A 26,556-nucleotide genomic window follows, 5' to 3' on the forward strand; every position below is an offset into this window, starting at 1 on the left:
TTGTTGTACATATACAGACCATAAATATGGAGTCCAGGTGTTTTTGATGCTGCTGGGCAGACTGACCACTGGGAACCTCTGAGCTCTCCTGGTCCACTCTGTGGAGGAATCATGAAGAATGAGCTCACATTATATCTGTCCACACAGAGACTAACACAAGGTAAAGGTCCATCAAGTGATATTTGGATGTGAACAGAGAATCAGATGACTCCCTGTAGTGGTAAAGCTTTACTAGTCCTGCTGATCCCACTGAGAATCAACAGCTCAGTCTGTTTGTAGCTTTCAGCTCAGAGTCACTTTGGTTTAGTCCCAACAGCTCTCACCAACCCTCCATGAAGCTCTCCCTCCCTCACTGCACACTGCTGAAGGCAGCTAGAGACAGTGTGTACTGGGCAGCTCCCAGTATAACCAGTAACCTGATCCTCACTTACTCTGTCTGTGAACAATGTTGATCATTGAAGCCTAACGGTGGCTCTATCGACATGTTGGTCTTCACAGACACACAGCTGGGTTCAGGTTGGTCCAGCTTCCTCCTGATAGAAACACAAGATACATTCTGCTCAGCACCCAGAACACACTGACACTAAATCTGTCAGTGATTTAATACACCTACTGTACACAACACAGTAGTATCCAGGTAGTTTTATATGAGTTCACTGTTAACCTTAAACATGATTAACTGTATGAGTAGAGCTGTATTCAGTGCAGTGTGCAGAACCTGGAGGGTTGAAGCTGAACTCAGCCGAGGACACAGAGACATGAACTCCTTAAATCTCATCTGGTGATAAATGAGTGTTGGGTTCTTATTGTCTAAGGCTTCTCCTTCATCTACTGTCTCAGATTGAACCTCATTTGGACGTTGCTTTGGACAAAAGCATTTACCAAATGAATAAATGTAAATAAAATGTTGTTTGGGCTTTACTCTCCCCCCATCACTGAAATTCTGACCCTTAATTATATCAGAAAAATCAATAAATTATCCATATATCAAATAATTCAACTGATAACTGTAATTCTCCTTTGACCAGTCGCTCAGCTGGGTTCAGGTTCAGGTTCAGGTTCAGGTTCAGGTCCAGCAGAGTCTGGTCTGTCCTGCCTCCTTGTTGTTCTACACAACACACACAGAGCTTTGAGTGTGAATAATGATGGTGGAGAACAGTGATGGACAGTTAGAGATCCTCATCTCACCTCTGAGCTTTGGTCTGGCTGTCATGTTCCCCACACAGAGAGCTTTTAGAGGGAGGGACTCCCTCCTCTCTGTCCTCACTCTGATCCATGCTGCTGAAGTCACATCCACATCAGTCACACACACTTTCTACCTTCATCTGGAGAGGAAACACAGATCATCCTTTACATCATTTCTCCTGTCACATCCTAAATATCAGCTGCTCCTCCTGTGATTGGCTGTTATTTTCTGTTATATATCAGTGTGAATGCAGCCAGACAGCAGTGTGAGGCAGAGAAAGCTGCCATCAGCTGCTGTACTTCTACTATCAGTCCACTAGATGGCGCCATGAAGCTGCAGTGAAGTGAAGAGCAGCCCACATGATGCATGGAGGAGGATTTACATTCACAGACTGAATCTGAGAGGAAGCTTCACTTTCATTCATATTCAGTGAATTAAACACCAATAAACATGTAAATAGTTTCAGTTATCTTTGAGTTCTCTTAATGTTGTTATCACATTAGTAGTGAATGCAGAAGCAGAAATGTATAAAATCATTATAATCAGAGCTCATTTACATTGAAATCTACTGAAATTGAATTTAACTAGGCTATTACTTTGACTTCTTTTACATTAAATACAAACAGCAGTGGATGTTAGATCTTAACCGCTGTGACACATTTATAACAATGCAGATAAAATATAATTGTGTAAAATGAAACAATTTTATCTTATCTGAAATGTTCTTATATTTTATAATTTAATAGTTTCAATTTAATCTATTTGTACATGAAGCCTGTGTTGTAATGTGGTGATGGTGCTTGTGAACACGTTATCACATCCTGTCTAACTGGAAATTCCAGAAGTGTGATGTGACTGACTGTTCCTCCTAAAGTTTCACAGGAAACAGAAACAGCCTGTACTGTAGTGCCTGACTTTAAGCTGGTGGCAGAGGTGGAAAGAGAACTGAAATGTTCTACTCAAGTAAAAGTACCACTACTTTGATGAAATTGTACTTAACCACAAGTAAAAGTACTACTAAAAATGTACTAAAGAGTAAATGCTTAGTTACTTGTTTTAAGCAGAGGCATGGGGGAGTAGCTGAAGAAAGGAAATAATCATCAGCTGTTCATGATTCATGTTTGATTCCAGTAAATCAATCATTTAACAACATGTAGATTTATCCTCCAACATGATTCTTCAAACTTTGTGATGAAATAAAAACATCAGACAGCAAGAAACAAAGCCTGGAGTTATTAAAGAGGAAGTTAAAGTATGAAACAAAGCAAACTTACAGTTAACAGTCCAAACTGCTGAAGACAAATACTTCGTTTACACGTGCCCGGATATTTTCATAAACGGTCATTTCATCCTCTCAGTTTACAAACAAAACTGCGTGCACACCAGTCCGTTTATAGAAAGGTTTCCGTTTACACTAACCCGTGTATATATGCCGTCCAGAGCAGCTCGAGCCCACGTTAGCCAATCAGAATCCCACATAGCAACAACACCAACGTCACTTCATTCATCCAAATAGTACAGCACTAATACAAAGGGATTTTCCCAGCATACATGTGACTGCTACTCTGCATCCATGATCACCATAGATTATAAACATAGACTGTAGATTATAAACTATGTCTCATTTAACCCAGGAGCAGTTTCCGGCTCCACAAATCTCTGTTTTTCTCTGTTTACATGCAAACGTGCAAACGGAGTTTTCCTAAATCTCCAGTCTGGCCGGAGTTTTTAAAAAGCATCGTTTACAGGGGTGAATTCTCTGTTTGTGTCTAAACGGAGGGTGCAAACGATGGTTAATGTCTCCGTTTTTAAAAATAACCGGGTAGCCTACCTATAAACGGGGCCAAAGACTCTCCACTCCACAGCTGTCACTAAGGGTCTTTATCACAGGTCAGCAGTTTCCTGATGAGTCAGAGCTCCACCTGTAGAGGAGGCGGGACAGGAAGGAAGACTCACTACATGACCACAGTTGATGGATGTTTTTCTATATTTATTGTTGTATTGATGGTTTCTCAGTGTTTAGAATAAAGAATCATCATGACGTTCATGTGAAGAGAAGCTGAACGTCACATTTACATTCATGAGATTTAAGACATTTAACTGACAGCTATAAAACATCTTTATATTTGTAAAGTTATGTTAGTTTACATCAATAACTGCTCTTCATCCTCTGTTACAGAACACATCACAGATCCGATGGAAATAATCACAATTATAATCAATAATTTATAGAGTAAATAGAGTTTTTTTCTCTCATGAAAAATAAAATAATCAGAAACATGAATGTAATGAACAGACAGCCACATTTTACTGGTCTAAAGAGCTGATATTTCTGTTTGAAATGACGACTGTTTAAAAACCATCACATGGTTTCAAGATTGTTTGTATTAGATGAATAAAATAAATAACAGTTTTAAAAAAGGTGGTTTAGTGACATGTTGACTGTAATTATATCAGTTTTAGAGCACAAGACATTACATTAATACAATAGAATACAACCTTATTTTATCTTTGACTGTTCCTTTGTACAACATTATTAGAAAGCATTAACTTCAAGCATCAAGATTAAATTAAAAAACATTGGATTTCAGTATCATTTCAATATAATTGCCGACATGAATCAACAAACCAATCAACTGTAAAACATCAACAGAAATATATTCTGTATGTAGCATCCTCTAAATTCCAGCTTCTTAAATATGAAACTATCTCTCACTCTTATCATAACTGAGAAAGTTGTGCTGAATAAACTTTAAACTGAGTTGCCACCTCAGAAAACGCTTTTAAATCATTTTGGAAGGAACAGACTTGCTTAGGTAAAGGGACTCATTTTAAAATGACATCTACATTTTTTGTGAGAGATCATGTTGGTACTAAATAACAAAAGCAGTGTGAGATCTGTACATGCTGAACTATCTGTTCAGCAATGACAAAGTTTCTGTAAGGTACGGACTCTCTCTCCTACAGAGAGCACAGAGACACGGAGGGAAGTGACTGGAGCGTCGGAATAGTTCGAGCAACATCAAACGGTAACCCAGACTTGGACCCAAGCCAGAGCCCAAACCCAGCATACAGAGGCTCAGTGAATGTGGTGCTGAAGGTGTGGAGGTGGATCAGTGTGTCAGAGGAGACTCTGTAGAAGGACAGAGTGCCAGCAGGACAGTCCACATACACTGCTACTCTGTTAGAGACAGAGGAGGAGCGAGGGATTATTGTTTCCCTTTTATTGTGACTGACAGTGTAACCACCATTAGAGCACGCCAGACTCCAGGACTGATCATTCTTTCCAAACTCACAGTCATTACTGTCTCCTCTCCTGTTGATTCCTCTGTAACTCACTGATATATGAATCTCTCCTCTCCACCCGACCTCCCAGTAACAGCGACCAGTCAGAACATTTCTACACAGCAGCTGAGCACAGTCCTCAAATCTGTCTGGATGATCAGGATATGACTGATCCTTCCTCTTATATGTCACCTTCCTGTTGTTGTCATACAGTTTGAGTTTTCTGTTCACTGTGTTTGGATCCAGTGTGAGTTCATGGAAATCTGATGGAGAGAATGAGACACAATACAGCTGCAGTTATTGATCTATCATCTGTTTGATGATGTCATCATCTTCATCCTCAGTAGGATGTGAATGAGTGATGTCACAGTTTGATGAATTAAATGAATAACACACTTACACTTCCTCAGACCTGGTGTCAACCATCGGACTCCAGCAGGCTGCAGTCTGAAAGGAGGAGGGGGGTCAGAGCAGCACGTTCTCTTTCAGCATGCTAACATGGACGTTACATGGCTCTAGTCTACTGTTTTATTATTCTCTTCTAATGTGGGGTTGGGCTTTCATACACTTTGATCCAATCTGAATCCAATATCTTCTGAAACCCTGATTGAATCTAATCACGTTTAACTTTCAACATTTACAGGAAACTTCAGTTAGAAAGAAGAAAAAGTCAAAGATTCAGTTGAAATCTGTGATCAGCTCTGACAGAGAAAATGTTTCCAGCTCTTCCTCCTCTATCACACATTGTCTGTCCATACCTGAGAGTGTCCAGTCTCCAGTGTGGATCCTTCAGTCCAGCAGACAGGATCTTCTCTCCTGAGTCTCCTGGATGATTGTAGCTCAGGTCCAGCTCTCTCAGATGGGAGGGGTTGCACCGCAGAGCTGAGGCCAGAGAAACACAGCCTTCCTCTGTGATCAGACATCCTGACAGGCTGCAAACACACAAAACAACACACATGTCACAGACTGTTTGTGCAGACAAATGCTAAAACCTAAAATCACATGCTTTGTTTTTTAATTACTTGCTAACTTTGAGACATTTCTTTTAAATTTCCTCTTGGATAGTGCAGCTTTAAGGCCAAAGATCAATAAAACAACTGGTTTCGCAATCAAAAAAAGCACAAAAATATTTTACAGATCAGATGTTTATCCATTAACATGCATCAGGATTTAAATGGTCCTTTTTTGAACAGGTCAATCAATCCTGACCTGAGAGTTTTTAGTGTACAGTGTGGACTCTCCAGTCCAGCAGAAAGCTGCTTCACTCCTGAATCCTGTAGGTCGTTGTTACTCAGGTCCAGATCTCTCAGACTAGAGGACTGGGAGCTGAGAACTGAGGACAGAGCTGCACAGCTTCTATCTGAGAGGTTACAGTCAGTCAGCCTGAAGAGAACAGGATGAACATAAGACAAGTAAGAATTGTGTTAAAACGTTGAGTCTGGACTCTTGGTGATGTGGGATACATACTATCTTTTCAGTAGAGCAATAAACAGATAATTGCAGTATCTCAGCAAGACTTCATAACTGTGTGCAAAATAGTTTACACACTGGAATATTTAAATTTTCTGTTCTGTGAAAAATAAAATTCTGGTGGAAAACTTCTGCAATTCAGAAATCCTGACAGTACAGAGGCTGTTTCAATTTCGTGATTATCGTTAAGAGAATGTCTCAAAGACAAAGTGCAAATTGATCTGACCTGAGAGTTTCCAGTGGAAACTCCAGTCCAGCAGAAAGCTGCTTCACTCCTGAATCCTGTAGGTTGTTGTTACTCAGGTCCAGATCTCTCAGACTAGAGGGCTGGGAGCTGAGAACTGAGGACAGAGCTGCACAGCTTCTCTCTGAGAGGTTACAGCCAGACAACCTGAAGATACAATGAAGATACAATTTGGTGATGTTGAATGTGTATTCTCTTCTCAAGCACTGGTTAAAATCTTTGTTTCTCCATGTTGAAGATGTGAAAGTTAAATGTGACAGAGTAAATAATAAACAGATATTTAATAGTCTTAATCACATGATATCAATATTTAGAATAGGTTCAATATATCAGCAAGATGTAATATCTGTGTGCAGTACAGTATATTAAGCATGATCAGACAAAGATATCACACCTCACTCTGTTAGTTGAGTTACTTTTTGTTTCTCCTAGTGTCTTGTGTTATGTTTCCTGTTTTATTTTGAAACTCACCTTTATGTCTCGTTTCAGGTCCTTCACTTCCTGCCCTCATGTGTTTCCCACCTGTGTGTTACGCCAGTGTCTCATTGTCTCCCCTCCCCGTAGACTATTTAGTCTGTTTGTTTTCTAGCCTCTGTGCCAGTTCGTCTTTGTGCCCCTGTGACAGCGTTCCAGCCTTTTCTTGAATTTACCCTTGAGTCCTTTGTGTTTTTGACTAGTTGCTAGCTAATAAAAGCTTAATGGAAAATGTCTGTAGTTCAGAAATCCTGAGATTAGAGAGTCTGTTTAAATAACATATACATATAGTTTAGAGAAATATTTCAAATACAAACTGTAACTTGATCTGACCTGAGAGTTTCCAGTGTACAGTGTGGACTCTCCAGTCCAGCAGAAAGCTGCTTCACTCCTGAATCCTGCAGGTTGTTGTTACTCAGGTCCAGATCTCTCAGACTAGAGGACTGGGAGCTGAGAACTGAGGACAGAGCTGCACAGCTTCTCTCTGAGAGGTTACAGTCAGACATACTGAAGAGACAATTAGAAATACATAATGAGTTCTTTATTTTTATACATCGTTAAGGAAAGATAGCAAAGTAATTCAATAATGATAAATCTAATTATCTGTCTACTTACAGTGCTTTGTTGGAGGCTTTGACCACTGACAGCAGCCTCAGAAGAGCCTCCTCTGAAGCAGAGTAATTCTTCAGGTCAAACACATCCAGATCATTTTCTGATGACAGTAAGATGAAGACCAGAGCTGACCACTGAGCAGGAGACAGTTCATCTGTGGAGAGACTTCCTGATCTCAGGGACTGTTGGATCTCCTCCACTAGAGAACGATCATTCAGTTCATTCAGACAGTGGAACAGATTGATGCTTCTCTCTGCAGACAGATTCTCACTGATCTTCTTCATGGACTCAAATGTTTTCTGATTGGTCTCTGCAGACAAATGCTCACTGATCTTCTTCTTGATGGACTCAAATGTTTTCTGATTGGTCTCTGCAGACAGATGCTCACTGATCTTCTTCTTGATGGACTCAAATGTTTTCTGATTGGTCTCTACAGACAGGTGCTCACTGATCTTGTTCTTGATGTACTCAACTGTTTTCTGATTGGTCTCTGCAGACAGATGCTCACTGATCTTCTTCTTGATGGACTCAAATGTTTTCTGATTGCTTTCTGCAGACAGATTCTCACTGATCTTCTTCTTGATGTACTCAACCCTTTTGTGATTGGTCTCTGCAGACAGATTCTCACTGATCTTCTTCTTGATGTCCTTAACTGTTTCCTGATTCGCCTGTGAGCTACTTCCTGTCTGTGTCAGCAGACCTCGTAGGAGAGTTTGATTGGTCTGCAGTGAAAGACCCAGGAGGAAGCGGAGGAACAAGTCCAGGTGTCCATTTGGACTCTTTAAGGCCTCGTCCACAGCACTCTGGTAGAAATGTGTTGATTTGTCTCCAAACACTTCAGACCACCATGATGTTGTTTGTTCTCCTGTCAGCAGATTGACTCCAGACTTGATGAATGTCAGATGGACATGAAGAGCAGCCAGAAACTCCTGAATGCTCAAATGGACGAAGCAGAACACCTTGTCCTGGTACAGACCGCTCTCCTCTTTAAAGACCTCTGTGAACACTCCTGAGTACACTGAGGCTGCTCTGATATCGATGCCACACTCTGTCAGGTCTGATTCATAAAAGATCAGGTTGCCTTTCTGCAGCTGCTCAAAAGCCAGTTTTCCCAGAGACTCAATCATCTTCCTGCTCTCTGGACTCCAGTGTTGATCTGTCTCAGCTCCTCCATCATACTTGACGTTCTTCAGTTTGGACTGAACCACCAGGAAGTGGATGTACATCTGAGTCAGGGTCTTGGGCAGCTCTCTTCCCTCTCTGCTTTTCAACACATCCTCCAGAACTGTAGCAGTGATCCAGCAGAAGACTGGGATGTGGCACATGATGTGGAGGCTTCGTGATGTCTTGATGTGGGAGATGATGGTTCTGGCCTGCTCCTCATCTCTGAATCTCTTCCTGAAGTACTCCTCCTTCTGTGGGTCAGTGAACCCTCTGACCTCTGTCACCATGTCGACACACTCAGGAGGGATCTGATTGGCTGCTGCAGGTCGTGTGGTTATCCAGAGGCGAGCAGAGGGAAGAAGTTTCCCCCTGATGAGGTTCGTCAGCAGCACATCCACTGAGGTGGACTCTGTAACATCAGTCAGGATCTCATTGTTTTGGAAGTTCAGAGGAAGTCGACACTCATCCAGACCGTCAAAGATGAACACAACCTGGAACTCTTCAAACCTGCAGATTCCTGCTTCTTTGGTTTCAGTAAAGAAGTGATGAACAAGTTCCACCAAGCTGTACTTTTTCTCTTTCACCACATTCAGCTCTCTGAAAGTGAATGGAAATGTGAAGTGTATGTCCTGGTTGGCTTTGTCTTCAGCCCAGTCCAGAATGAACTTCTGTGTTAAGACTGTTTTCCCAATGCCAGCCACTCCCTTTGTCATCACTGTTCTGATTGGTCCATCTCTTCCAGGTGAGGCTTTAAAGATATCTTCTTGTCTGATTGGTGTTTCTGGTCTGTCTGGTTTCCTGGATGCTGTTTCAATCTGTCTGACCTCATGTTCATCATTGACCTCTGCAGTCCCTCCCTCTGTGATGTAGAGTGGTGTGTAGATCTGATTCAGAAGGGTTGGGTTTCCTGCTTTCGCGATCCCCTCAAACAGACACTCGAACCTCTTCTTCTGGGTAGACTTGAGTTTACACTGGTACTCAACAAGGATCTCTGAATGAATAAACAACAATTGACAGAAATGGGCAGATGTTACAGAACATATGCATCATAAAAATATTTTTCTAAGTGTGGTAGGTATTCACTGGAGTTTCCTGGTATAATGCAAAGATCATTTAATGATATTCAGTGAGTAGAGGTAATGTTTAGGTACCAGCTCATCAGAACTGCTTATTCAATTGTTTAAAAACTTTGAAACCCCTTTGCCTCTCCAACATTGGATATTCTGTTGGATTGCTCAGGTTTTGTAGAGGAGAGAAACATCTCTCTCAAGCTTTCTTTTTAGAATTCATTGCACAGCCACTTCTGTCACTTTTCATGTGAGAAAATGAGTGCAACACTATAAATCCCCTACAGAACAGACTTCCTGAGAATGTGCCCCTTTAGCATCATATGTCTGTTGACTCTTCTATGACAACATATTTAACAGTTATCATGTCCCCCCTCCCTCTGTGATGGCTTGCAACACAAAGACTGAAAACAGCTAGCCTATTTGGTCTCCAAAGGTAACATATACCATTTCCATTACAGGAACTCAACCTGTCACTGATTCAGATTCTCTCAGAGGAAGGAATGCAACAGTTGGTTTGCAACATTACATGTGCAGGAATTAATAATGCAGGACATGAGTTTCAACAAACATTGCAGAATACAGTATATGCTGCTTACTGTCACACCTCCACACAGTTGACAAATCATAGTGTAAAGTGGATGTGATTATTGGGTTTAGAGAAAAGCAACAGAAATGATTGGACTTCCCTCTTTCAAGGAGGTCTGACTATCCAACAAATGTTTCAGTTGGAGCACATCAAAGCCTCAAGAAGCATTCACACCTGGAACCATGGGACTCTAATGACTGACAGGCAGGTGGAATAATGACCCACATGGGGGCTTCAGACTGAATGAAAAGCGAAATTTCAACTTCAACATCTATTGCTGGGCTTCATGAATGTACTTCAAGAAACAATGAGACAAACTGGAAGGAAATAATAGAAAGAACCAGTGTTCCTGCTGAGTTCTGACTTCAGAGGCTGACCTAAACACAAACAGAGGACCACTCCCAAACATGTGGTTTGGTGTGCCCATTACTGACTGACTGATGGGCAAATAAACACAAATGATCCAGGGGAGAAACTTAAGCAAGTAACACAAGGCAAAAACCTTCCACATCCTGTGTGAACACAGCTTTAAGGTGTAAACAGCCCTGCAGAGGTTAAACATATGTAACTTCACACCAGTCAGTCAGAACTAAAGAAGTCTTTTGAATGAGAGGAGAAACACCTTGAAGAATCTAAAATAAATCTACTGACCATCGACTGAGCACTTCTAAATATCTTTGTACCATTTTAATCTTTCCTTGACTTACCTTTAGGTTCTGAGATGTGTGAAAAACGTTTCACTAGATCATTCTGATTGATCTTCTTCAAAATCATTCTGGTCACTGTAATAGTGTTTATACAGTAGCTCTCGACCATCAGATCCACTGTTTTTATTCTGTTTACATTCTCCAGTCGACTTTTTGGGATTGATTTGAAGTCTTCAAGGGCCTCTCGCTGACACAGGTACCACTGGAATTTTTCAAAGTCCTCAGATTTCAAATCCTCCAAACACTCCAAGAGGACTTCTTTAAATGTTGCCATCTTTTGTGCTGCTGAGATCTAAAAGGAATGACAATTTTATTTGATTAACAAGTACACAGTTAATTTTGTGAATCATCAACACTGAAGTATTATATTAAAATGGAACTGGAAAAGCAGGGCACCCAACCTGTTTCCTGACAGAGTATACAATAAAACTATTAATGAAATGGATTTAGTTGCAAATCAATTTTTTTTTAAATTGGTGTTAATAAGTGGAACAGATGAAAAAGAAATGATTAACATAGTTAAAACACTTAAGAGTTAGAAGTCTACACACTGGACTGAATTCTGACTATGTATTCTAAGCCTGAGAATCATGATTGACCCAAAGTTTGAAGGAAATCAAGATTTTTGTTTCTTTTTGGCAACATCACCAAGCCCTTACTTATTGATTATGAGAAAGCTGCCATCAGCTGCTGCACTTCTACTATCAGTCCACTAGATGGCGTTATGAAGCTGCAGCGAAGTGAAGCGCAGCACACATGATGCATGGAGGAGGATTTACAGTCACTGACAGGCAGAAGGACTGAGAGCGACTACAGAGTCTGCAGAAAATGACTTTATGCAACAAACAGCAGCAGATTGTTTGAGATGCAACAACTGTGATGGAATTTATTGCACCTCAAGCCTTCAATATAATATTTGATCATTTACCCTCTATCAGAAAATTGAAAACATTACTTAACAAACTAATGGCTCTGCAAAAAATACTAAAGACTCTCTTGAAGGACTCTAATTAAAAGCATTATTTATATGTAAAATAGGGGCCATGTTATACTGTTATTAGGTCAGCTGAAGATGCATGAATATGAAACTGGTCTAAACATAGAATTCAACATATCTGAATAATAATGTTCCCAATAATTAATAATAATTAATTAATATTTATTGGGTTCAAATGGAACAGTTCTGTCAGGGTAGTTCCTTTCAATGATTGCCCTAAAACTAAATTGCTAAGTTTTATGAAATGATTAAGAAATAACTGACACAGAAAAGGCACAGTAGTCACTGATCTACTTAAAGTTTGTAATTCAAACAAAGCCTGAAGTTACTAAAGAGAAAGTTAAAGTATGAAACAAAGCAAACTTACAGTTAACAGTCCAAACAGCTGAAGACAAAGACTCTCCACTCCACGGCTGTCAGAAAGTGTTTATCAGGACTGAGCTATTTCCTGGAAGAATCAGAGCTCCACCCCCCCCCCCTACCCCCCATACACTTTCTTCAACAGAAATATGCTGGCCTCAGATTCTCAAATGTGATAATTTATTTTTTCTTTGATGAAAACAATGATAATTGAATATCTTTGGGTTTGGGGCTGTTGTTGTGTTGGGCCTTGGTTACAGATTTGTCTGCCAGGTCCAGCAATAATGAGTAACTATCAAAGATCATTATTCATCATTAAAGGGCACCACCCTGGGTTCAGGGAAAAAGAGCCAAATTCACTCTTAGTATCTACAACTAAGAGAAATAACCAAAAACAACTGGATGATTTTAATGGGACTGCTGTTGAAATGGAGTCATAGAATAAGAATATGCTGGTCTGACTCTGACATGTGGTGTCTTTCCTTGTTTTCATAACAACTACAGGGCTTAAATAGTTTCAGCAGATCCACTGATGTGTGATAAGGTAAATATGTCATTAGGGTTATGCTGTTTTGAGGGAATCTGATTAAAACTTTCCACAAGGGGACATGTTTTACATTTTTTTCTGGAGGTCATTAAGTCAAAGCTGCTCATTGCTGTGTGCAAAAACAAAACAAAACAAACAACAACTCATCATCATGACGTTCATCTGAAGAGAAGCTGAACTTTACATTTAGATTCATGAAAACAAACACATTTATATGAGAGATATACAACATATTTTTATTTGTAAAGTTATGTCTTTACAAATAAAATCAATCACTGCTCTTCACCCTCTGGCACAGATCAGATGGAAATAATCTCCTCCATCACTCCATCCCTCCCTCCTACCTTCCTTCCTTCCTTCTTTCCTCTGTCCTTCTTCCCTTGTTTCCTCCCTCCCTCCCTCCTTCCTTCCTTCCTTCCGCCCTCCTTTCCTTCTTTCTTCCTTCCTTATTTCCGTCTGTCCTTCCTTCCTTGCTCCCTTCCTTCTTTCCTTCCTCCCTCCTTCTCTCTTTCTCACCCACAATTAGTCTCTATATCAAACTTCTGAACCACAAATATATGATTAATTAATAAATTGGTGATTAATCTTCACTGAAGCAGAGAGAGCAGAAACATTCACATTATTTTCGTAGGTATTTCACAACCATTGCTTCTTCTACCTCGTGGCTCAGGGAGAATGTTGCTCCTGATGAGTTTGAGATAATTCCTGTTTCACTAGAAAGAGGAAGAACGTGTCTATCTGCGTTACCCATCAACTAAACAACTGACTTGGATCTTAGCCCAGTCACATTGTTGAGAGATGGTGCCAGTTTAATTTCTAGTGCAAGCCAGGGTAAATTCTCCTGTGAACTGAAAATGACTGGGAATGATAAAGCAGAAGTTGGAATTCCCACATGAGCAGCACTTGGTGACAGTGGCAGTGGCCCTTTTAACAGGAAGAACCCTCAGAACCAGACTCAGAGTGGGAGAACATCTTTTAACAGGAAGAACCCTCAGAACCAGACTCAGAGTGGGAGAACATCTTTTAACAGGAAGAACCCTCAGAACCAGACTCAGAGTGGGAGAACATCTTTTAACAGGAAGAACCCTCAGAACCAGACTCAGAGTGGGAGAACATCTTTTAACAGGAAGAACCCTCAGAACCAGACTCAGAGTGGGAGAACATCTTTTAACAGGAAGAACCCTCAGAACCAGACTCAGAGTGGGAGAACATCTTTTAACAGGAAGAACCCTCAGAACCAGACTCAGGTGGGAGAACATCTTTTAACAGGAAGAACCCTCAGAACCAGACTCAGAGTGGGAGAACATGTTTTAACAGGGAGAACCCTCAGAACCAGACTCAGAGTGGGAGAACATCTTTTAACAGGAAGAACCCTCAGAACCAGACTCAGAGTGGGAGAACATCTTTTAACAGGAAGAACCCTCAGAACCAGACTCAGAGTGGGAGAACATCTTTTAACAGGAAGAACCCTCAGAACCAGACTCAGAGTGGGAGAACATCTTTTAACAGGAAGAACCCTCAGAACCAGACTCAGAGTGGGAGAACATCTTTTAACAGGAAGAACCCTCAGAACCAGACTCAGAGTGGGAGAACATCTGTTAACAGGAAGAACCCTCAGAACCATACTCAGAGTGGGAGAACATCTTTTAACAGGAAGAACCCTCAGAACCAGACTCAGAGTGGGAGAACATCTTTTAACAGGAAGAACCCTCAGAACCAGACTCAGAGTGGGAGAACATCTTTTAACAGGAAGAACCCTCAGAACCAGACTCAGAGTGGGAGAACATCTTTTAACAGGAAGAACCCTCAGAACCAGACTCAGAGTGGGAGAACATGTTTTAACAGGGAGAACCCTCAGAACCAGACTCAGAGTGGGAGAACATCTTTTAACAGGAAGAACCCTCAGAACCAGACTCAGAGTGGGAGAACATGTTTTAACAGGGAGAACCCTCAGAACCAGACTCAGAGTGGGAGAACATCTGCCTGGACTGGTTGGAGTAGAGAGGAGAGGAGAGAGAGAGAGGAAGGAGAGAAAGAGAGACAAAAAAACCTCCAAAACAAAATAAACAAGACAACAAAACAACACACCCTTATCCCTCCCACAGATCCCCATCAGTCCCTATAAATCCGTCCCTCCAATAGCCTCACAATATAACCTATATGTATATAATAGAAAAAGTCAAAAAGAGGAAGAAAATAAATAAATAAACAATAATAATAATAATCATAATAATTAAACGATTGACTTAATGTCGTAATGATAAAGAATTGGATATGAAATGAGCCAATATGTACTTTCTTAAAACGATTAAATGTCTAAAGAAGGGATTTCAATTTTGGAGCTGATCTCTGCAGGCTTTCTATATTCTCCATCTTTGCTCCTTGTGCACGAGCACTCGCTGCCTCAAGAGATAATAACTCATAAAACAATAACATCCATTGGAGTAAATTAAGTTTATGGGGGGGTTTCCATCTCTTCAGAAAACTTCACTTCTTGTTTCAAAGTACAACATTTCTCAACTCTGGTAAGAAACATCCTGTTTTATTATTGTTACGTCATTTTGATGATGCGTGATGGACGGTCAGCTAAAACTGAGGAACTGCAGGTGATGCAGAGTAATATTATTATTTATTCAATGTGTCAAGGTAGCACATGATGCCGAAACCTAAAACAAATATAAGCGGCAATCAACCAAAGTTATGGACGGTGATATTACTTCTTATTTCTGAGTTATCTGTGTTATTTAAAACTCATTTTATACTGCTGTAGTAATAACATGTAGTCACACGATTGCTGAACTTTATATAAATTATTAAGTGACACATTCATACGCAGTAGTGAGTAATTAGGATTATGAGTGGGCTGATTTATCCATTTTAATGGCTGCTGTTGAGCCAGAGAACAGAGAACAAGGAAAGACGGAGAAATCTGTCTTTCCTTGTTTTCATAGATAAGAGAACCACAAGAGACTCAGATATTCAAGATTTAAGATATTTGTTATCACTCCAATTGTACATTCATGTGAAATTCGTGTGTGTGTGTGTGTGTGTGTGTGTGCGAGTGCGAGAGAGAGAGAGAGAGAGAGAGAGAGAGGGAGAGAGACAGATAGAGAGAGACAGATAGAGACAGATAGAGAGAGACAGAGAGAGAGAGAGAGAGAGAGAGAGAGAGAGAGAGACAGAGAGAGAGAGAGAGAGAGAGAGTGAGAGAGACAGAGAGAGAGAGAGAGAGAGAGACAGAGAGACAGAGAGAGAGAGAGAGAGAGAGTGAGAGAGACAGAGAGAGAGAGGGAGAGAGACAGATAGAGAGAGACAGATAGAGACAGAGAGAGAGAGAGAGAGACAGAGAGAGAGAGAGAGAGAGAGAGAGAGAGAGAGAGAGAGAGGGGGGGAGAGAGAGAGAGAATTATATGAAATTTCCTCATGAATGTTTGAAAGCTGAAGTTGAGTGTCTTTAAATAATAAAATCACCTAAATATTATTATTTCGAATTGTACTAATTCATGTGGTTTTTAAAAAAAATCACAAACACAAAGAGGGACAGAGAAGCAGAGTGAAGTGTCATTCTTCATTCTGCCACCAGATGGAGACAAAGTCAACAAAGCGTCAAATCATTACTATACTCCAGTCAAGCTGCATAAAATGGGATTAATGAAGGACAGTCTGTGTTGGAAGTGTATGAGCGACACAGGCTCCTACCTCCATCTTTTGTGGGATTGTCCCCTGGTCTTTCCTTTTTGGAAACAGATCATTAAAACTATTGCTGATTGGTTAGCCACACCATTGCCAGAATCCCCCCAGCTGTGTCTTCTTGGAGATAGGTCCCTTTTGCCACCAGGGGTTTCTAAAGCAGAATCCGCTCTGACACTAGCTGGGTTTATCACTGCAGTACGAATCATTCTTAGACACTGGAAAAGCCAAGTAAAGCCTAGTTTTGCTGACTGGCTGAAGCTAATGACAGACACAGCCTCATTTGAAGAGCTTATTGCAAGGCTGAACGATGGTAAGGGTAAATTCTATCAGGTCTGGTCTCATTTCCTGCATTTTATTCAATTTGAACTGACTAGTGCCCCATAATGAATGTTATTATCAAGCTTAGCTTAATCTAAGCCAACACCCCCCTGCCCCCCCCCCACCCTATTTTACCTATTATGTATGTGTATGTGTTTCATGTGTTTTTTTTGTTTTTTTGTTTTTGTTTTTTGTTTTTTTAATTATTATTATTATTAGTAGTATTATTATTGTAATGCCCAGATTGCTATAGTGTGTTAAGTGTTGTTACATGTTGTAAAATGTGATGAGTATGCTATATGGTGTGTTTCTCACATGGAAAAACAATAAAAACTTTGATTACAAAACAAAGCGTCAAATCTTACACGTTCAGGGCCCGATTTACTAAAGGGGTGTGTGTGTGTGTGTGTGTGTGTGTGTGTGTGTGTGTGTGTGTGTGTGTGTCTGTGTCTGTGTGTGTGTGTGTAAAACGTGTCCAAACTTGACATCACTCACAAAAAAAAAGTGCAAGCTGATCAAATAACGCGGTGCACTGACGCTTGATACACAGGATAATACACCTTGTCCATTTAGTACGTTTCCCATAATCAATATTTTTAACCCCAGTGTGTAAAATAAAGGAGGAGGAAATGAATATATGTAATTTTGTTGACTGTAACTGTGTTTTTTAAGAGTTTATCACAGGTGAGCTGTTTCCTGGAAGAGTCAGAGCTCGTAGTTTTCATGTCTTTGAGGCAAGAAGGAGACAAAAGGCTTTAATAACTGAAGACTTTAACCCCAAAATGAATTGTAAATGTTAAAATCTAACTGTCCAGACAACAAGAACAACTTGTTAACACCCTCCTTTCCCAACTCGGTTCCCTGTTCAAAGTTTATTTTCACTTCCTCTAACATTATGGGCACATATCACCATCTGAAGGTAATGTATCCGACAGTTTCTGTTTTTGATTCTTTGATTTTTAACTTCAGTTGTTCAGAACTGTGATAACACTAAATTAAAAGTTGTATCTGTTTTATTTAAACTGTGTCAGCTGTTTGGTGTTACACAGCAAACACAGTTACTTGATTGCTGAGCACGCTGAGCCTTTAATTGTAGTTTAATCCTTTTCAAAATACATACTCATCTGTGTTTTAATACCTAACTTAAACTAACCATTAATGTAAGTTCAGCTGTGTTCAGAAGACTCATTCACCTCTCGTAACAGATCTTAAAAACACAAGTTAGACCGAAACATCGGACAGCCGCTGGAGATCAGCTGTGAATGTGTCTACAGATGAATATAGACTGTTTCTATTGATACTACAGGACTGATGTGGAGCCAGCAGGGGGGTGAGTATCTTAAATAAATAAGTTTCTTGTGAGGTTGCAGTTATTTGTGTGTTGACAAATCGCTGCCAAGGGAAATAAATACCTGCAGGGTAGATAAGCAATGACAGGACTACTACTAATACAGCATCAAGATTAGTTTGATGGTTCGGACAGATACTGTAACATAGATCATGTTGAATGTATGTGAAGAGCAATACTTCATAAGGTGACATTCTTTTAAACAAGCCATTTAAATTGGTGTTAAAAGTCTGGACACACCTTTTCACTCAACTGAATGTGTCCAAACTCTTCACTGCTACTGTATGTGTGTGTTTTTTAATGCTATGAACTTCCATTTATTTTAGAGTAAGTTGTGGTCATAGTTGTGGGAAACTAAAATAGCTTCAGACAGATAATGATGTGGTGACAAGAATCTTCAATAAATACTGTAGACTAGTATTCACAAAGACAGCACTCATCTTACTGACACTCCTCCAACATGAACGGGATGGAAATGTGTCATTCAATGTGTTGAAACTCTTTATTGAGACTCACTCATTTAGTTTGAAAGGATTCATCTGCTTTTATAACTTAAAGTACATTCACTACCAATAAGGAAGTTACAAATCACATGATTTACTGTGAACATGCCAGTTTAGTCCCATATCTGAGGAAGTGGCACCTTGTGGTATTTTAGAAGGGAAAGTTGTTTTTTTACTTCATGTACTAAAAAAAGGCAGATGCAAGAAAGAGGAATATTAAAAGCATGACAGAAAAGATAACTATCAAATACTATGCATGTATAATGAAAAATGTCCTTTATATTAACTAAATAACTTAAATAAACTAAGAATCTGTTTTTTCAACATAATTAATCTCTCTTTTGTTTCTTTTTCTTATTTTATAGTTAATTCTTATTTTAGTTTCTACAAATATCTCTTTTGAATTACAGCACAAACATATAACTGTGTTGTTTGCTGATGTGATTATGATTCAGGCTCATTAGCCCACTGTACAAATGTTAATGTGCTGCATTTAAGACAAGTGGGAACTTTCATGTTGCATTAAAAGAACAAAGTTTTTCTGTGTCAGTTATTTCTCAATAATTTCATAAAGGTTTTCTGGACAGAATTGATCAATTTGGTCTCAATTAAAGGGGGATTATTTTAATTAGTCATCTTTAGTTTTAGGGAAATCATTGCACTGACAGAACTTCTCCATTTGAACCCAATAAATATTCATTCATCGTTATTTAGTAGGTTTATGTTTGGATCGGTTACATTTATGCATTTGCAGCTGATCTGCTAATATCAGTAAAACACAGCCTCTATTTTATGTGTAAATAATGCATTTAATTAATTAGAGTCCTTTACGGGAAGCGTTGGTTATTAGTAGGAATTTGCAGAACCGTTAAAAGTAAATAACTAGATTATATTAGTTATATTAGTATTAGTATATTAGTCCGGCACAAGAAAAAAAAAGAAAGAAAGGGAAAAAAAAGCCAGGCCAAAAAAAAAAGAAGAAAAAATCCAGCACAAGTGGAAAAAAAAGTCAGGCAAAAAAGAAGAAGAATGAAATCAACTCAGTGCGGATGCGGAAACTTGACCACAGCACCGCAGGGTCAAACCAAGTTCGTAGAGCAGTGTGTAGCTACGTCTTTGGAGTGTGAAGGTGATTTTCTGAAGTGGTGCAGCTGTATTCGTAACTGAACTGACTCAAAAGCATTTTTCTGCCCTTTTTTTTTGCCTGTTATTTTCTTTTTTTTTTGTGCCGGACTTTTTTTTTGCCTGGCCCTAATACTCCGTCATAGCCTACATACAATCTGCTGCTTTTTGTTGCATGAAGTTATTTTCTGCAGACACTAGCTGCTCTCAGTCCTTCTGCCTGTCAGTGACTGTAAATCCTCCTCCATGCATCATGTGGGCTGCTCTTCACTTCACTGCAGCTTCATGGCGCCATCTAGTGGACTGATAGTAGAAGTACAGCAGCTGATGGCAGCTTTCTCTGCCTCACACTGCTGCCTGGCTGCATTCACACTGATATATAACAGAAAATAACAGCCAATCACAGGAGGAGCAGCTGATATTTAGGGTGTGACAGGAGAAATGATGTAAAGGATGATCTGTGTTTCCTCTCCAGATGAAGGTAGAAAGTGTGTGTGACTGATGTGGATGTGACTTCAGCAGCATGGATCTGAGTGAGTACAGAGAGGAGGGAGTCCCTCCCTCTAAAAGCTCTCGGTGTGGGGAACATGACAGCCAGACCAAAGCTCAGAGGTGAGATGAGGATCTCTAACTGTCCATCACTGTTCTCCGCCATCATTATTCACACTCAAAGCTCTGTGTGTGTTGTGTAGAAGAACAAGGAGGCAGCACAGACCAGACTCTGCTGGACCTGAACCTGAACCTGAACCCAGCTGTGTGTCCTTCAAGAGCAACTGGTCAAAGGAGGATTTTATTAACTTTAAACAAAGACACTCATCTGATCAACAGTAAGTTTCTCACAGTTAAAATAAGGACATTATGAGCTCAAATCTAAACCAGTTTTGAATATTTGGATCATTTTGTGATTTTTCTGATATAATTTAAGAACTCAGATATAATCCTTGTTACTGAAGTTCTCCAAAGAAACATTTTGGCACACTTACCTCAGGAAGTCTTCTGATGTTTCACTTCCAGCAGTGAACTGAATTTACTTTCAGATGACTTTTCTTCTCATGTTGTTGTCAGTGGGTGTAGAGGACTGCTTGTCCTCAGCATCAGAACCAGAGCTGCAGTTTGAAGCTTTCACTATGTGCCAACGATGCATAGAAAATACAGAAAAACATCAAAACACATGTTAATTATAATATAAAAATATAAATAAACACTAAAATATAAAGCTGAGTGCAGAGATATTGCATTATAAATAACATGGATGAAGTAAATGTGAATTATATATTATGGAATATTGCTCTTAACTATTTAGTCATATTGCACTAGAGTGTAGAACTATGACTGAATGTAAATACTAATATAGTTCACAAGAATAATAAATAGCAGTATGAAATGTGATTCTGCACAATATTAAGTATTATTCACATGTTATTGCACATGAATAAATAGCAGTGTGAGATGAATGGCAGTGATTATTACTGTGTGAGAGTATTGCACAATAAAAGTGCTCAGTGCTTATTTGAGTTTACTGTCCTGAAACTGTCAGATACAACCACACACTGTCTCTAGCTGCCTTGCTCCAGGGCACTTCAGTAATGGGGGGAGAGTAAAGCCCAAACAACATTTTATTTACTGGTACATTTATTCATTTGGCAGACGCTTTTGTCCAAAGCAAGTCCAAATGATGTTCAATCTGAGGCAGTAGATGAGGGAGAAGCCTTAGACAATAAGAACCCAACACTCATTTATCACCAGATGGTGTATTAAATCACTGACAGATTTAGTGTCAGTGTGTTCTGGGTGCTGAGCAGAATTTATCTTGTGTTTCTATCAGGAGGAAGCCGGACCAACCTGAACCCAGCTGTGTGTCTATGAAGAGTGATCGGTCTATGGATTATCCTTATAACTTCAAAAATGGACGGCACTCTGATGATCAAGGGTGAGGATTTCAAACTGATAACAAAAATTAAATTATGTGTTTTCATCAGACTCTTATTGAATTGGTGAGAGCTGTTGGGACTAAACCAAAGTGACTCTGAGCTGAAAGCTACAAACTGACTGAGCTGTTGATTCTCAGTGGGATCAGCAGGACTAGTAAAGCTTTACCACTACAGGGAGTCATCTGATTCTCTGTTCACATCCAAATATCACTTGATGGACCTTTAGCTTGTGTTAGTCTCTGTGTGGACAGACATAATGTGAGCTCATTCTTCATGATTCCTCCACAGAGTGGACCAGGAGAGCTCAGAGGTTCCCAGTGGTCAGTCTGACCAGAAGCATCAAACACACCTGGACTCCATATTTATGGTCTGTACATGTACAACAACTACTTTTACATCTATTGTGTTCACAATCATCTCCATGCTGCACTTTGTAGACCAGTGGATTGTCAGTGTGTCCAACATGGATCTGATGTTTGCTTCATGATTTTAGTTTGATTGTGTCATTCATATATTATTCTGTTCCAGCTGCTGGAGGAGAACATCGTCACTTTTGTGAAGAACGAGCTGAAGAAGATGCGGAAGCTTCTGAGTCTAGATGACCCAGAATGCTTAGAGAGTCAGAGTGAGGATGGTGAGGTGTTGGACGGTGAGGAGGAAGAGCAGAGGAGGAAGAGCAGAGAGGCATTTCTGAAGATCACACTGCACTTCCTGAGGAGAATGAAGCAGGAGGAGCTGGCTGACTGTCTGCTGAGCAGTAAGAGGATTTCTATAAAGATTTAACATGATGGACAAATGAGACATTTACTAGTGTTTCAAGAGATGGAGGATATGTGTTCATCTGTGTATTCTGTAGGGGAAACTGACATATTCTTTCTTAATCAATTATTGATCTCATTGTGTATTCATTCAGGAACTTATGCAGCAGAGTGTCGACATAAACTTAAGTCTAACCTGCAGAATAAGTTTGAATGTCTGTTTGAGGGGATCGCTAAAGCAGGAAACCCAACCCTTCTGAATCAGATCTACACACCGCTCTACATCACAGAGGGAGGGACTGCAGAGGTCAATGATGAACATGAGATCACACAGATTGAAACAGCATCCAGGAAATCAGACAGACCAGAAACAACAATCAGACAAGAAGACATCTTTAAAGCCTCACCTGGAAGAGATGAACCAATCAGAACAGTGATGACAAAGGGAGTGGCTGGCATTGGGAAAACAGTCTTAACACAGAAGTTCACTCTGGACTGGGCTGAAGACAAAGCCAACCAGGACATACACTTCACATTTCCATTCACTTTCAGAGAGCTGAATGTGGTGAAAGAGAAAAAGTACAGCTTGGTGGAACTTGTTCATCACTTCTTTACTGAAACCAAAGAAGCAGGAATCTGCAGGTTTGAAGAATTCCAGGTTGTGTTCATCTTTGACGGTCTGGATGAGTGTCGACTCCCTCTGGACTTCCACAACAATGAGATCCTGACTGATGTTACAGAGTGCACCTCAGTGGATGTGCTGCTGACAAACCTCATCAGGGGGAAACTGCTTCCCTCTGCTCGCCTCTGGATAACCACACGACCTGCAGCAGCCAATCAGATCCCTCCTGAGTGTGTCGACATGGTGACAGAGGTCAGAGGGTTCACTGACCCACAGAAGGAGGAGTACTTCAGGAAGAGATTCAGAGATAAGAAGCAGGCCAGCACCATCATCTCCCACATCAAGACATCACAAAGCCTCCACATCATGTGCCACATCCCAGTCTTCTGCTGGATCACTGCTACAGTTCTGGAGGATGTGTTGAAAAGCAGAGAGGGAGGAGAGCTGCCCAAGACCCTGACTGAGATGTACATCCACTTCCTGGTGGTTCAGGCCAAACTGAAGAACGTCAAGTATGATGGAGGAGCTGAGACAGATCCACACTGGAGTCCAGAGAACAGGAAGATGATTGAGTCTCTGGGAAAACTGGCTTTTGAGCAGCTGCAGAAAGGAAACCTGATCTTCTATGAAACAGACCTGACAGAGTGTGGCATCGATATCAGAGCAGCCTCAGTGTACTCAGGAGTGTTCACAGAGGTCTTTAAAAAGGAGAGCGGTCTGTACCAGGACAAGGTGTTCTGCTTCGTCCATTTGAGTGTTCAGGAGTTTCTGGCTGCTCTTCATATCCATCTGACATTCATCAAATATGGATTTAATCTGCTGGCCGGAGAACCAACATCCTGGTGGTCTGAAGTGTTTGGAGGCAAATCAACACCGTTCTATCCGTGTGCTGTGGACGAGGCCTTAAAGAGTCCAAATGGACACCTGGACTTGTTCCTCCGCTTCCTCCTGGGTCTTTCACTGCAGACCAATCAGACTCTCCTACGAGGTCTGCTGACACACACAGGAAGTAGCTCACAGACCAATCAGGAAACAGTTGAGTACATCAAGAAGAAGATCAGTGAGAATGTGTCTGCAGAGAGAAGCATCAATCTGTTCCACTGTCTGAATGAACTGAATGATCGTTCTCTAGTGGAGGAGATCCAACAGTACCTGAGATCAGGAAGACTCTCCACAGTTAAACTGTCTCCTGCTCAGTGGTCAGCTCTGGTCTTCATCTTACTGTCATCAGGAAAAGATCTGGATGTGTTTGACCTGAAGAAATACTCTGCTTCAGAGGAAGCTCTTCTGAGGCTGCTGCCAGTGGTCAAAGTCTCCAACAAAGCTGTGTAAGTATACAGATAATTGACTTCATTCATTATTATTTAAATATGCTGCTGTCTTTGAAACAGGAAATATGGTACCTGTTATTTTTTTCTCTCTATTGTCTTTCCAGACTCAGTGGCTGTAACCTCTCAGAGAGAAGCTGTGCAGCTCTGTCCTCAGTTCTCAGCTCCCAGTCCTCTAGTCTGAGAGATCTGGACCTGAGTAACAACAACCTGCAGGATTCAGGAGTGAATCAGCTGTCTGCTGGACTAAAGAGTCCACACTGTGAATTGGAAACTCTCAGGTCAGGATTAATTGACCTGTTCAATAGACAACATTTAGATCCTGACTTTCTTACTGTCCCTGTTGTTGAAATCTGGAATATCAGAGAGAAAATGAAGAACTGTCGCAAATTTGGCCATGAATTTATTGAGTTTAACAAAATGAAAAAAATCAAGCTCATAATTCTGAGAAATTCAAAGTTTTAGCATTTGTCTGAACAAACAGTCTGTCTGACATGATGTTTTGTGTGTTTGCAGCCTGTCAGGATGTCTGATCACAGAGGAAGGCTGTGCTTCTCTGGCCTCAGCTCTGAGCGACAACCCCTCCCATCTGAGAGAGCTGGATCTGAGCTACAATCATCCAGGAGACTCAGGAGAGAAGATCCTGTCTGCTGGACTGGAGGATCCACACTGGAGACTGGACACTCTCAGGTATGGACAGACAATGTGTGATAGAGGAGGAAGAGCTGGAAACATTTTCTCTGTCAGAGCTGATCACAGATCTCAACTGAATCTTTGACTTTTTCTTTTTTCTAACTGAAGTTTCCTGTAAATGTTGAAAGTTAAACCTGATTAGATTCAATCAGGGTTTCAGAAGGATTGGGATAGTGGATTCAGATTGGATCAAAGTGTATGAAAGCCCAACCCCACATTAGAAGAGAATAATAAAACAGTAGACTAGAGCCATGTAACGTCCATGTTAGCATGCTGAAAGAGAACGTGCTGCTCTGACCCCCCTCCTCCTTTCAGCCTGCAGCCTGCTGGAGTCCGATGGTTGACACCAGGTCTGAGGAAGTGTAAGTGTGTTTTTCATTTCATTCATCAAACTGTGACATCACTCATTGACATCCTACTGAGGATGGAAGATGATGTCATCATCAAACAGATGATAGATCAATAACTGCAGCTGTACTGTGTCTTGTTCTCTCCATCAGATTTCTGTGAATTCACACTGGATCCAAACACAGCAAACAGAAACCTCAAACTGTCTGATAATAACAAGGAGGTGACACATGTGTCAGAGGATCAGTCATATCCTGATCATCCAGACAGATTTGACTGCAGTCCTCAGCTGCTGTGTGGAGACGATCTGACTGGTCGCTGTTACTGGGAGGTTGAGTGGAGAGGAGACGTTTATGTATCAGTGAGTTACAGAGGAATCAACAGGAGAGGAGACAGTGATGACAGCAGGTTTGGGTTTAATAATCAGTCCTGGTGTCTGCAATGCTGTGATAATGGCTACTCCGTCTGGCACAACAAGAAGGAAATGGTTATCTCCTCCTCCTCCTCCTCCTCCTCCTCCTCTGTCTCTAACAGAGTAGCAGTGTATGTGGACTGTCCTGCTGGCACTTTGTCCTTCTACAGAGTCTCCTCTGACACACTGATCCACCTCCACACCTTCAATACCACATTCACTGAACCTCTGTATGCTGGGTTTGGGTTTGTGTTCAGGATGAGCTCCGTGTTCGGTTCTATGTCTCTGCTACGTTTCATGACATTGGCTGAATCCTCAGTGTCTCTGTGTTCTCTGTAGGAGAGAGAGAAACTGTAACTGATCTCTCATTGGTTGTAAATACAGTGTCTTAACCATAGACTGTATATAAGAAATGGACGTAGCATCCGTGACGTCACCCATTGGTTTGTGGACTGCTGCTCGGAAGCCAATAGTATCGAATCTAGGCAGCGCCATCTTGAAAATTTCAGGTGCATGCTGGGAAAAATAAAAACACGGATTCTACTTATATGGGCATGAGGCGGAGTCATGGATGGACGTATGGGCGGGACCAACGGCGGAGCGGGGAGGCTGCGATTGGTTGCGAGGGCTGGATCTCAAGGACATTGGTCAATCAACCTGTCAATCAGGACGTAGCCACGCCCCCTAATGCATACCCTGCTTTATCATCACATATAAAATCAGGGAGGCCAAAATGTCCCAAATGAACATCATACTGCATTGAAGATGGCTTTAAACT

At 40.7% G+C, this 26,556-nt stretch overlaps 2 protein-coding genes across 2 annotated transcripts in view; one reads left to right on the forward strand and one right to left on the reverse strand.

Moving 5' to 3' along the window:
• The window catches only part of LOC128354587 (uncharacterized), a 42,329-nt gene extending 31,257 nt beyond the window's left edge, over positions 1-11,072 (reverse strand). Inside the window, exons 1-11 of the mRNA XM_053314803.1 lie at positions 10,795-11,072; positions 10,313-10,323; positions 7,890-9,426; positions 7,275-7,541; positions 6,993-7,166; positions 5,681-5,854; positions 5,230-5,403; positions 4,872-4,918; positions 4,152-4,734; positions 432-533; positions 20-98 (exon numbers count right to left, since the gene is read on the reverse strand). Coding sequence (XP_053170778.1) covers positions 20-98; positions 432-533; positions 4,152-4,734; positions 4,872-4,918; positions 5,230-5,403; positions 5,681-5,854; positions 6,993-7,166; positions 7,275-7,541; positions 7,890-9,426; positions 10,313-10,323; positions 10,795-11,072 — 3,426 coding nt within the window. The remainder of the gene's footprint in view (positions 1-19; positions 99-431; positions 534-4,151; positions 4,735-4,871; positions 4,919-5,229; positions 5,404-5,680; positions 5,855-6,992; positions 7,167-7,274; positions 7,542-7,889; positions 9,427-10,312; positions 10,324-10,794) is intronic.
• Positions 11,073-20,201: 9,129 nt separating this feature from the next.
• Positions 20,202-26,117, forward strand: LOC128354588 (NLR family CARD domain-containing protein 3-like). Its single transcript, XM_053314804.1, is given in 10 exon segments — positions 20,202-20,298; positions 20,379-20,513; positions 21,512-21,616; positions 21,906-21,984; positions 22,146-22,374; positions 22,531-24,324; positions 24,327-24,606; positions 24,842-25,015; positions 25,334-25,380; positions 25,519-26,117. Coding segments are annotated over 10 exon segments (3,531 nt in total). The 5' UTR covers positions 20,202-20,209.
• Positions 26,118-26,556: the final 439 nt, after the last annotated feature.

This window comes from Scomber japonicus, chromosome 24 (genome assembly GCF_027409825.1).
Source record: "Scomber japonicus isolate fScoJap1 chromosome 24, fScoJap1.pri, whole genome shotgun sequence".
NCBI classification, from domain to species: Eukaryota; Metazoa; Chordata; class Actinopteri; order Scombriformes; family Scombridae; genus Scomber; species Scomber japonicus.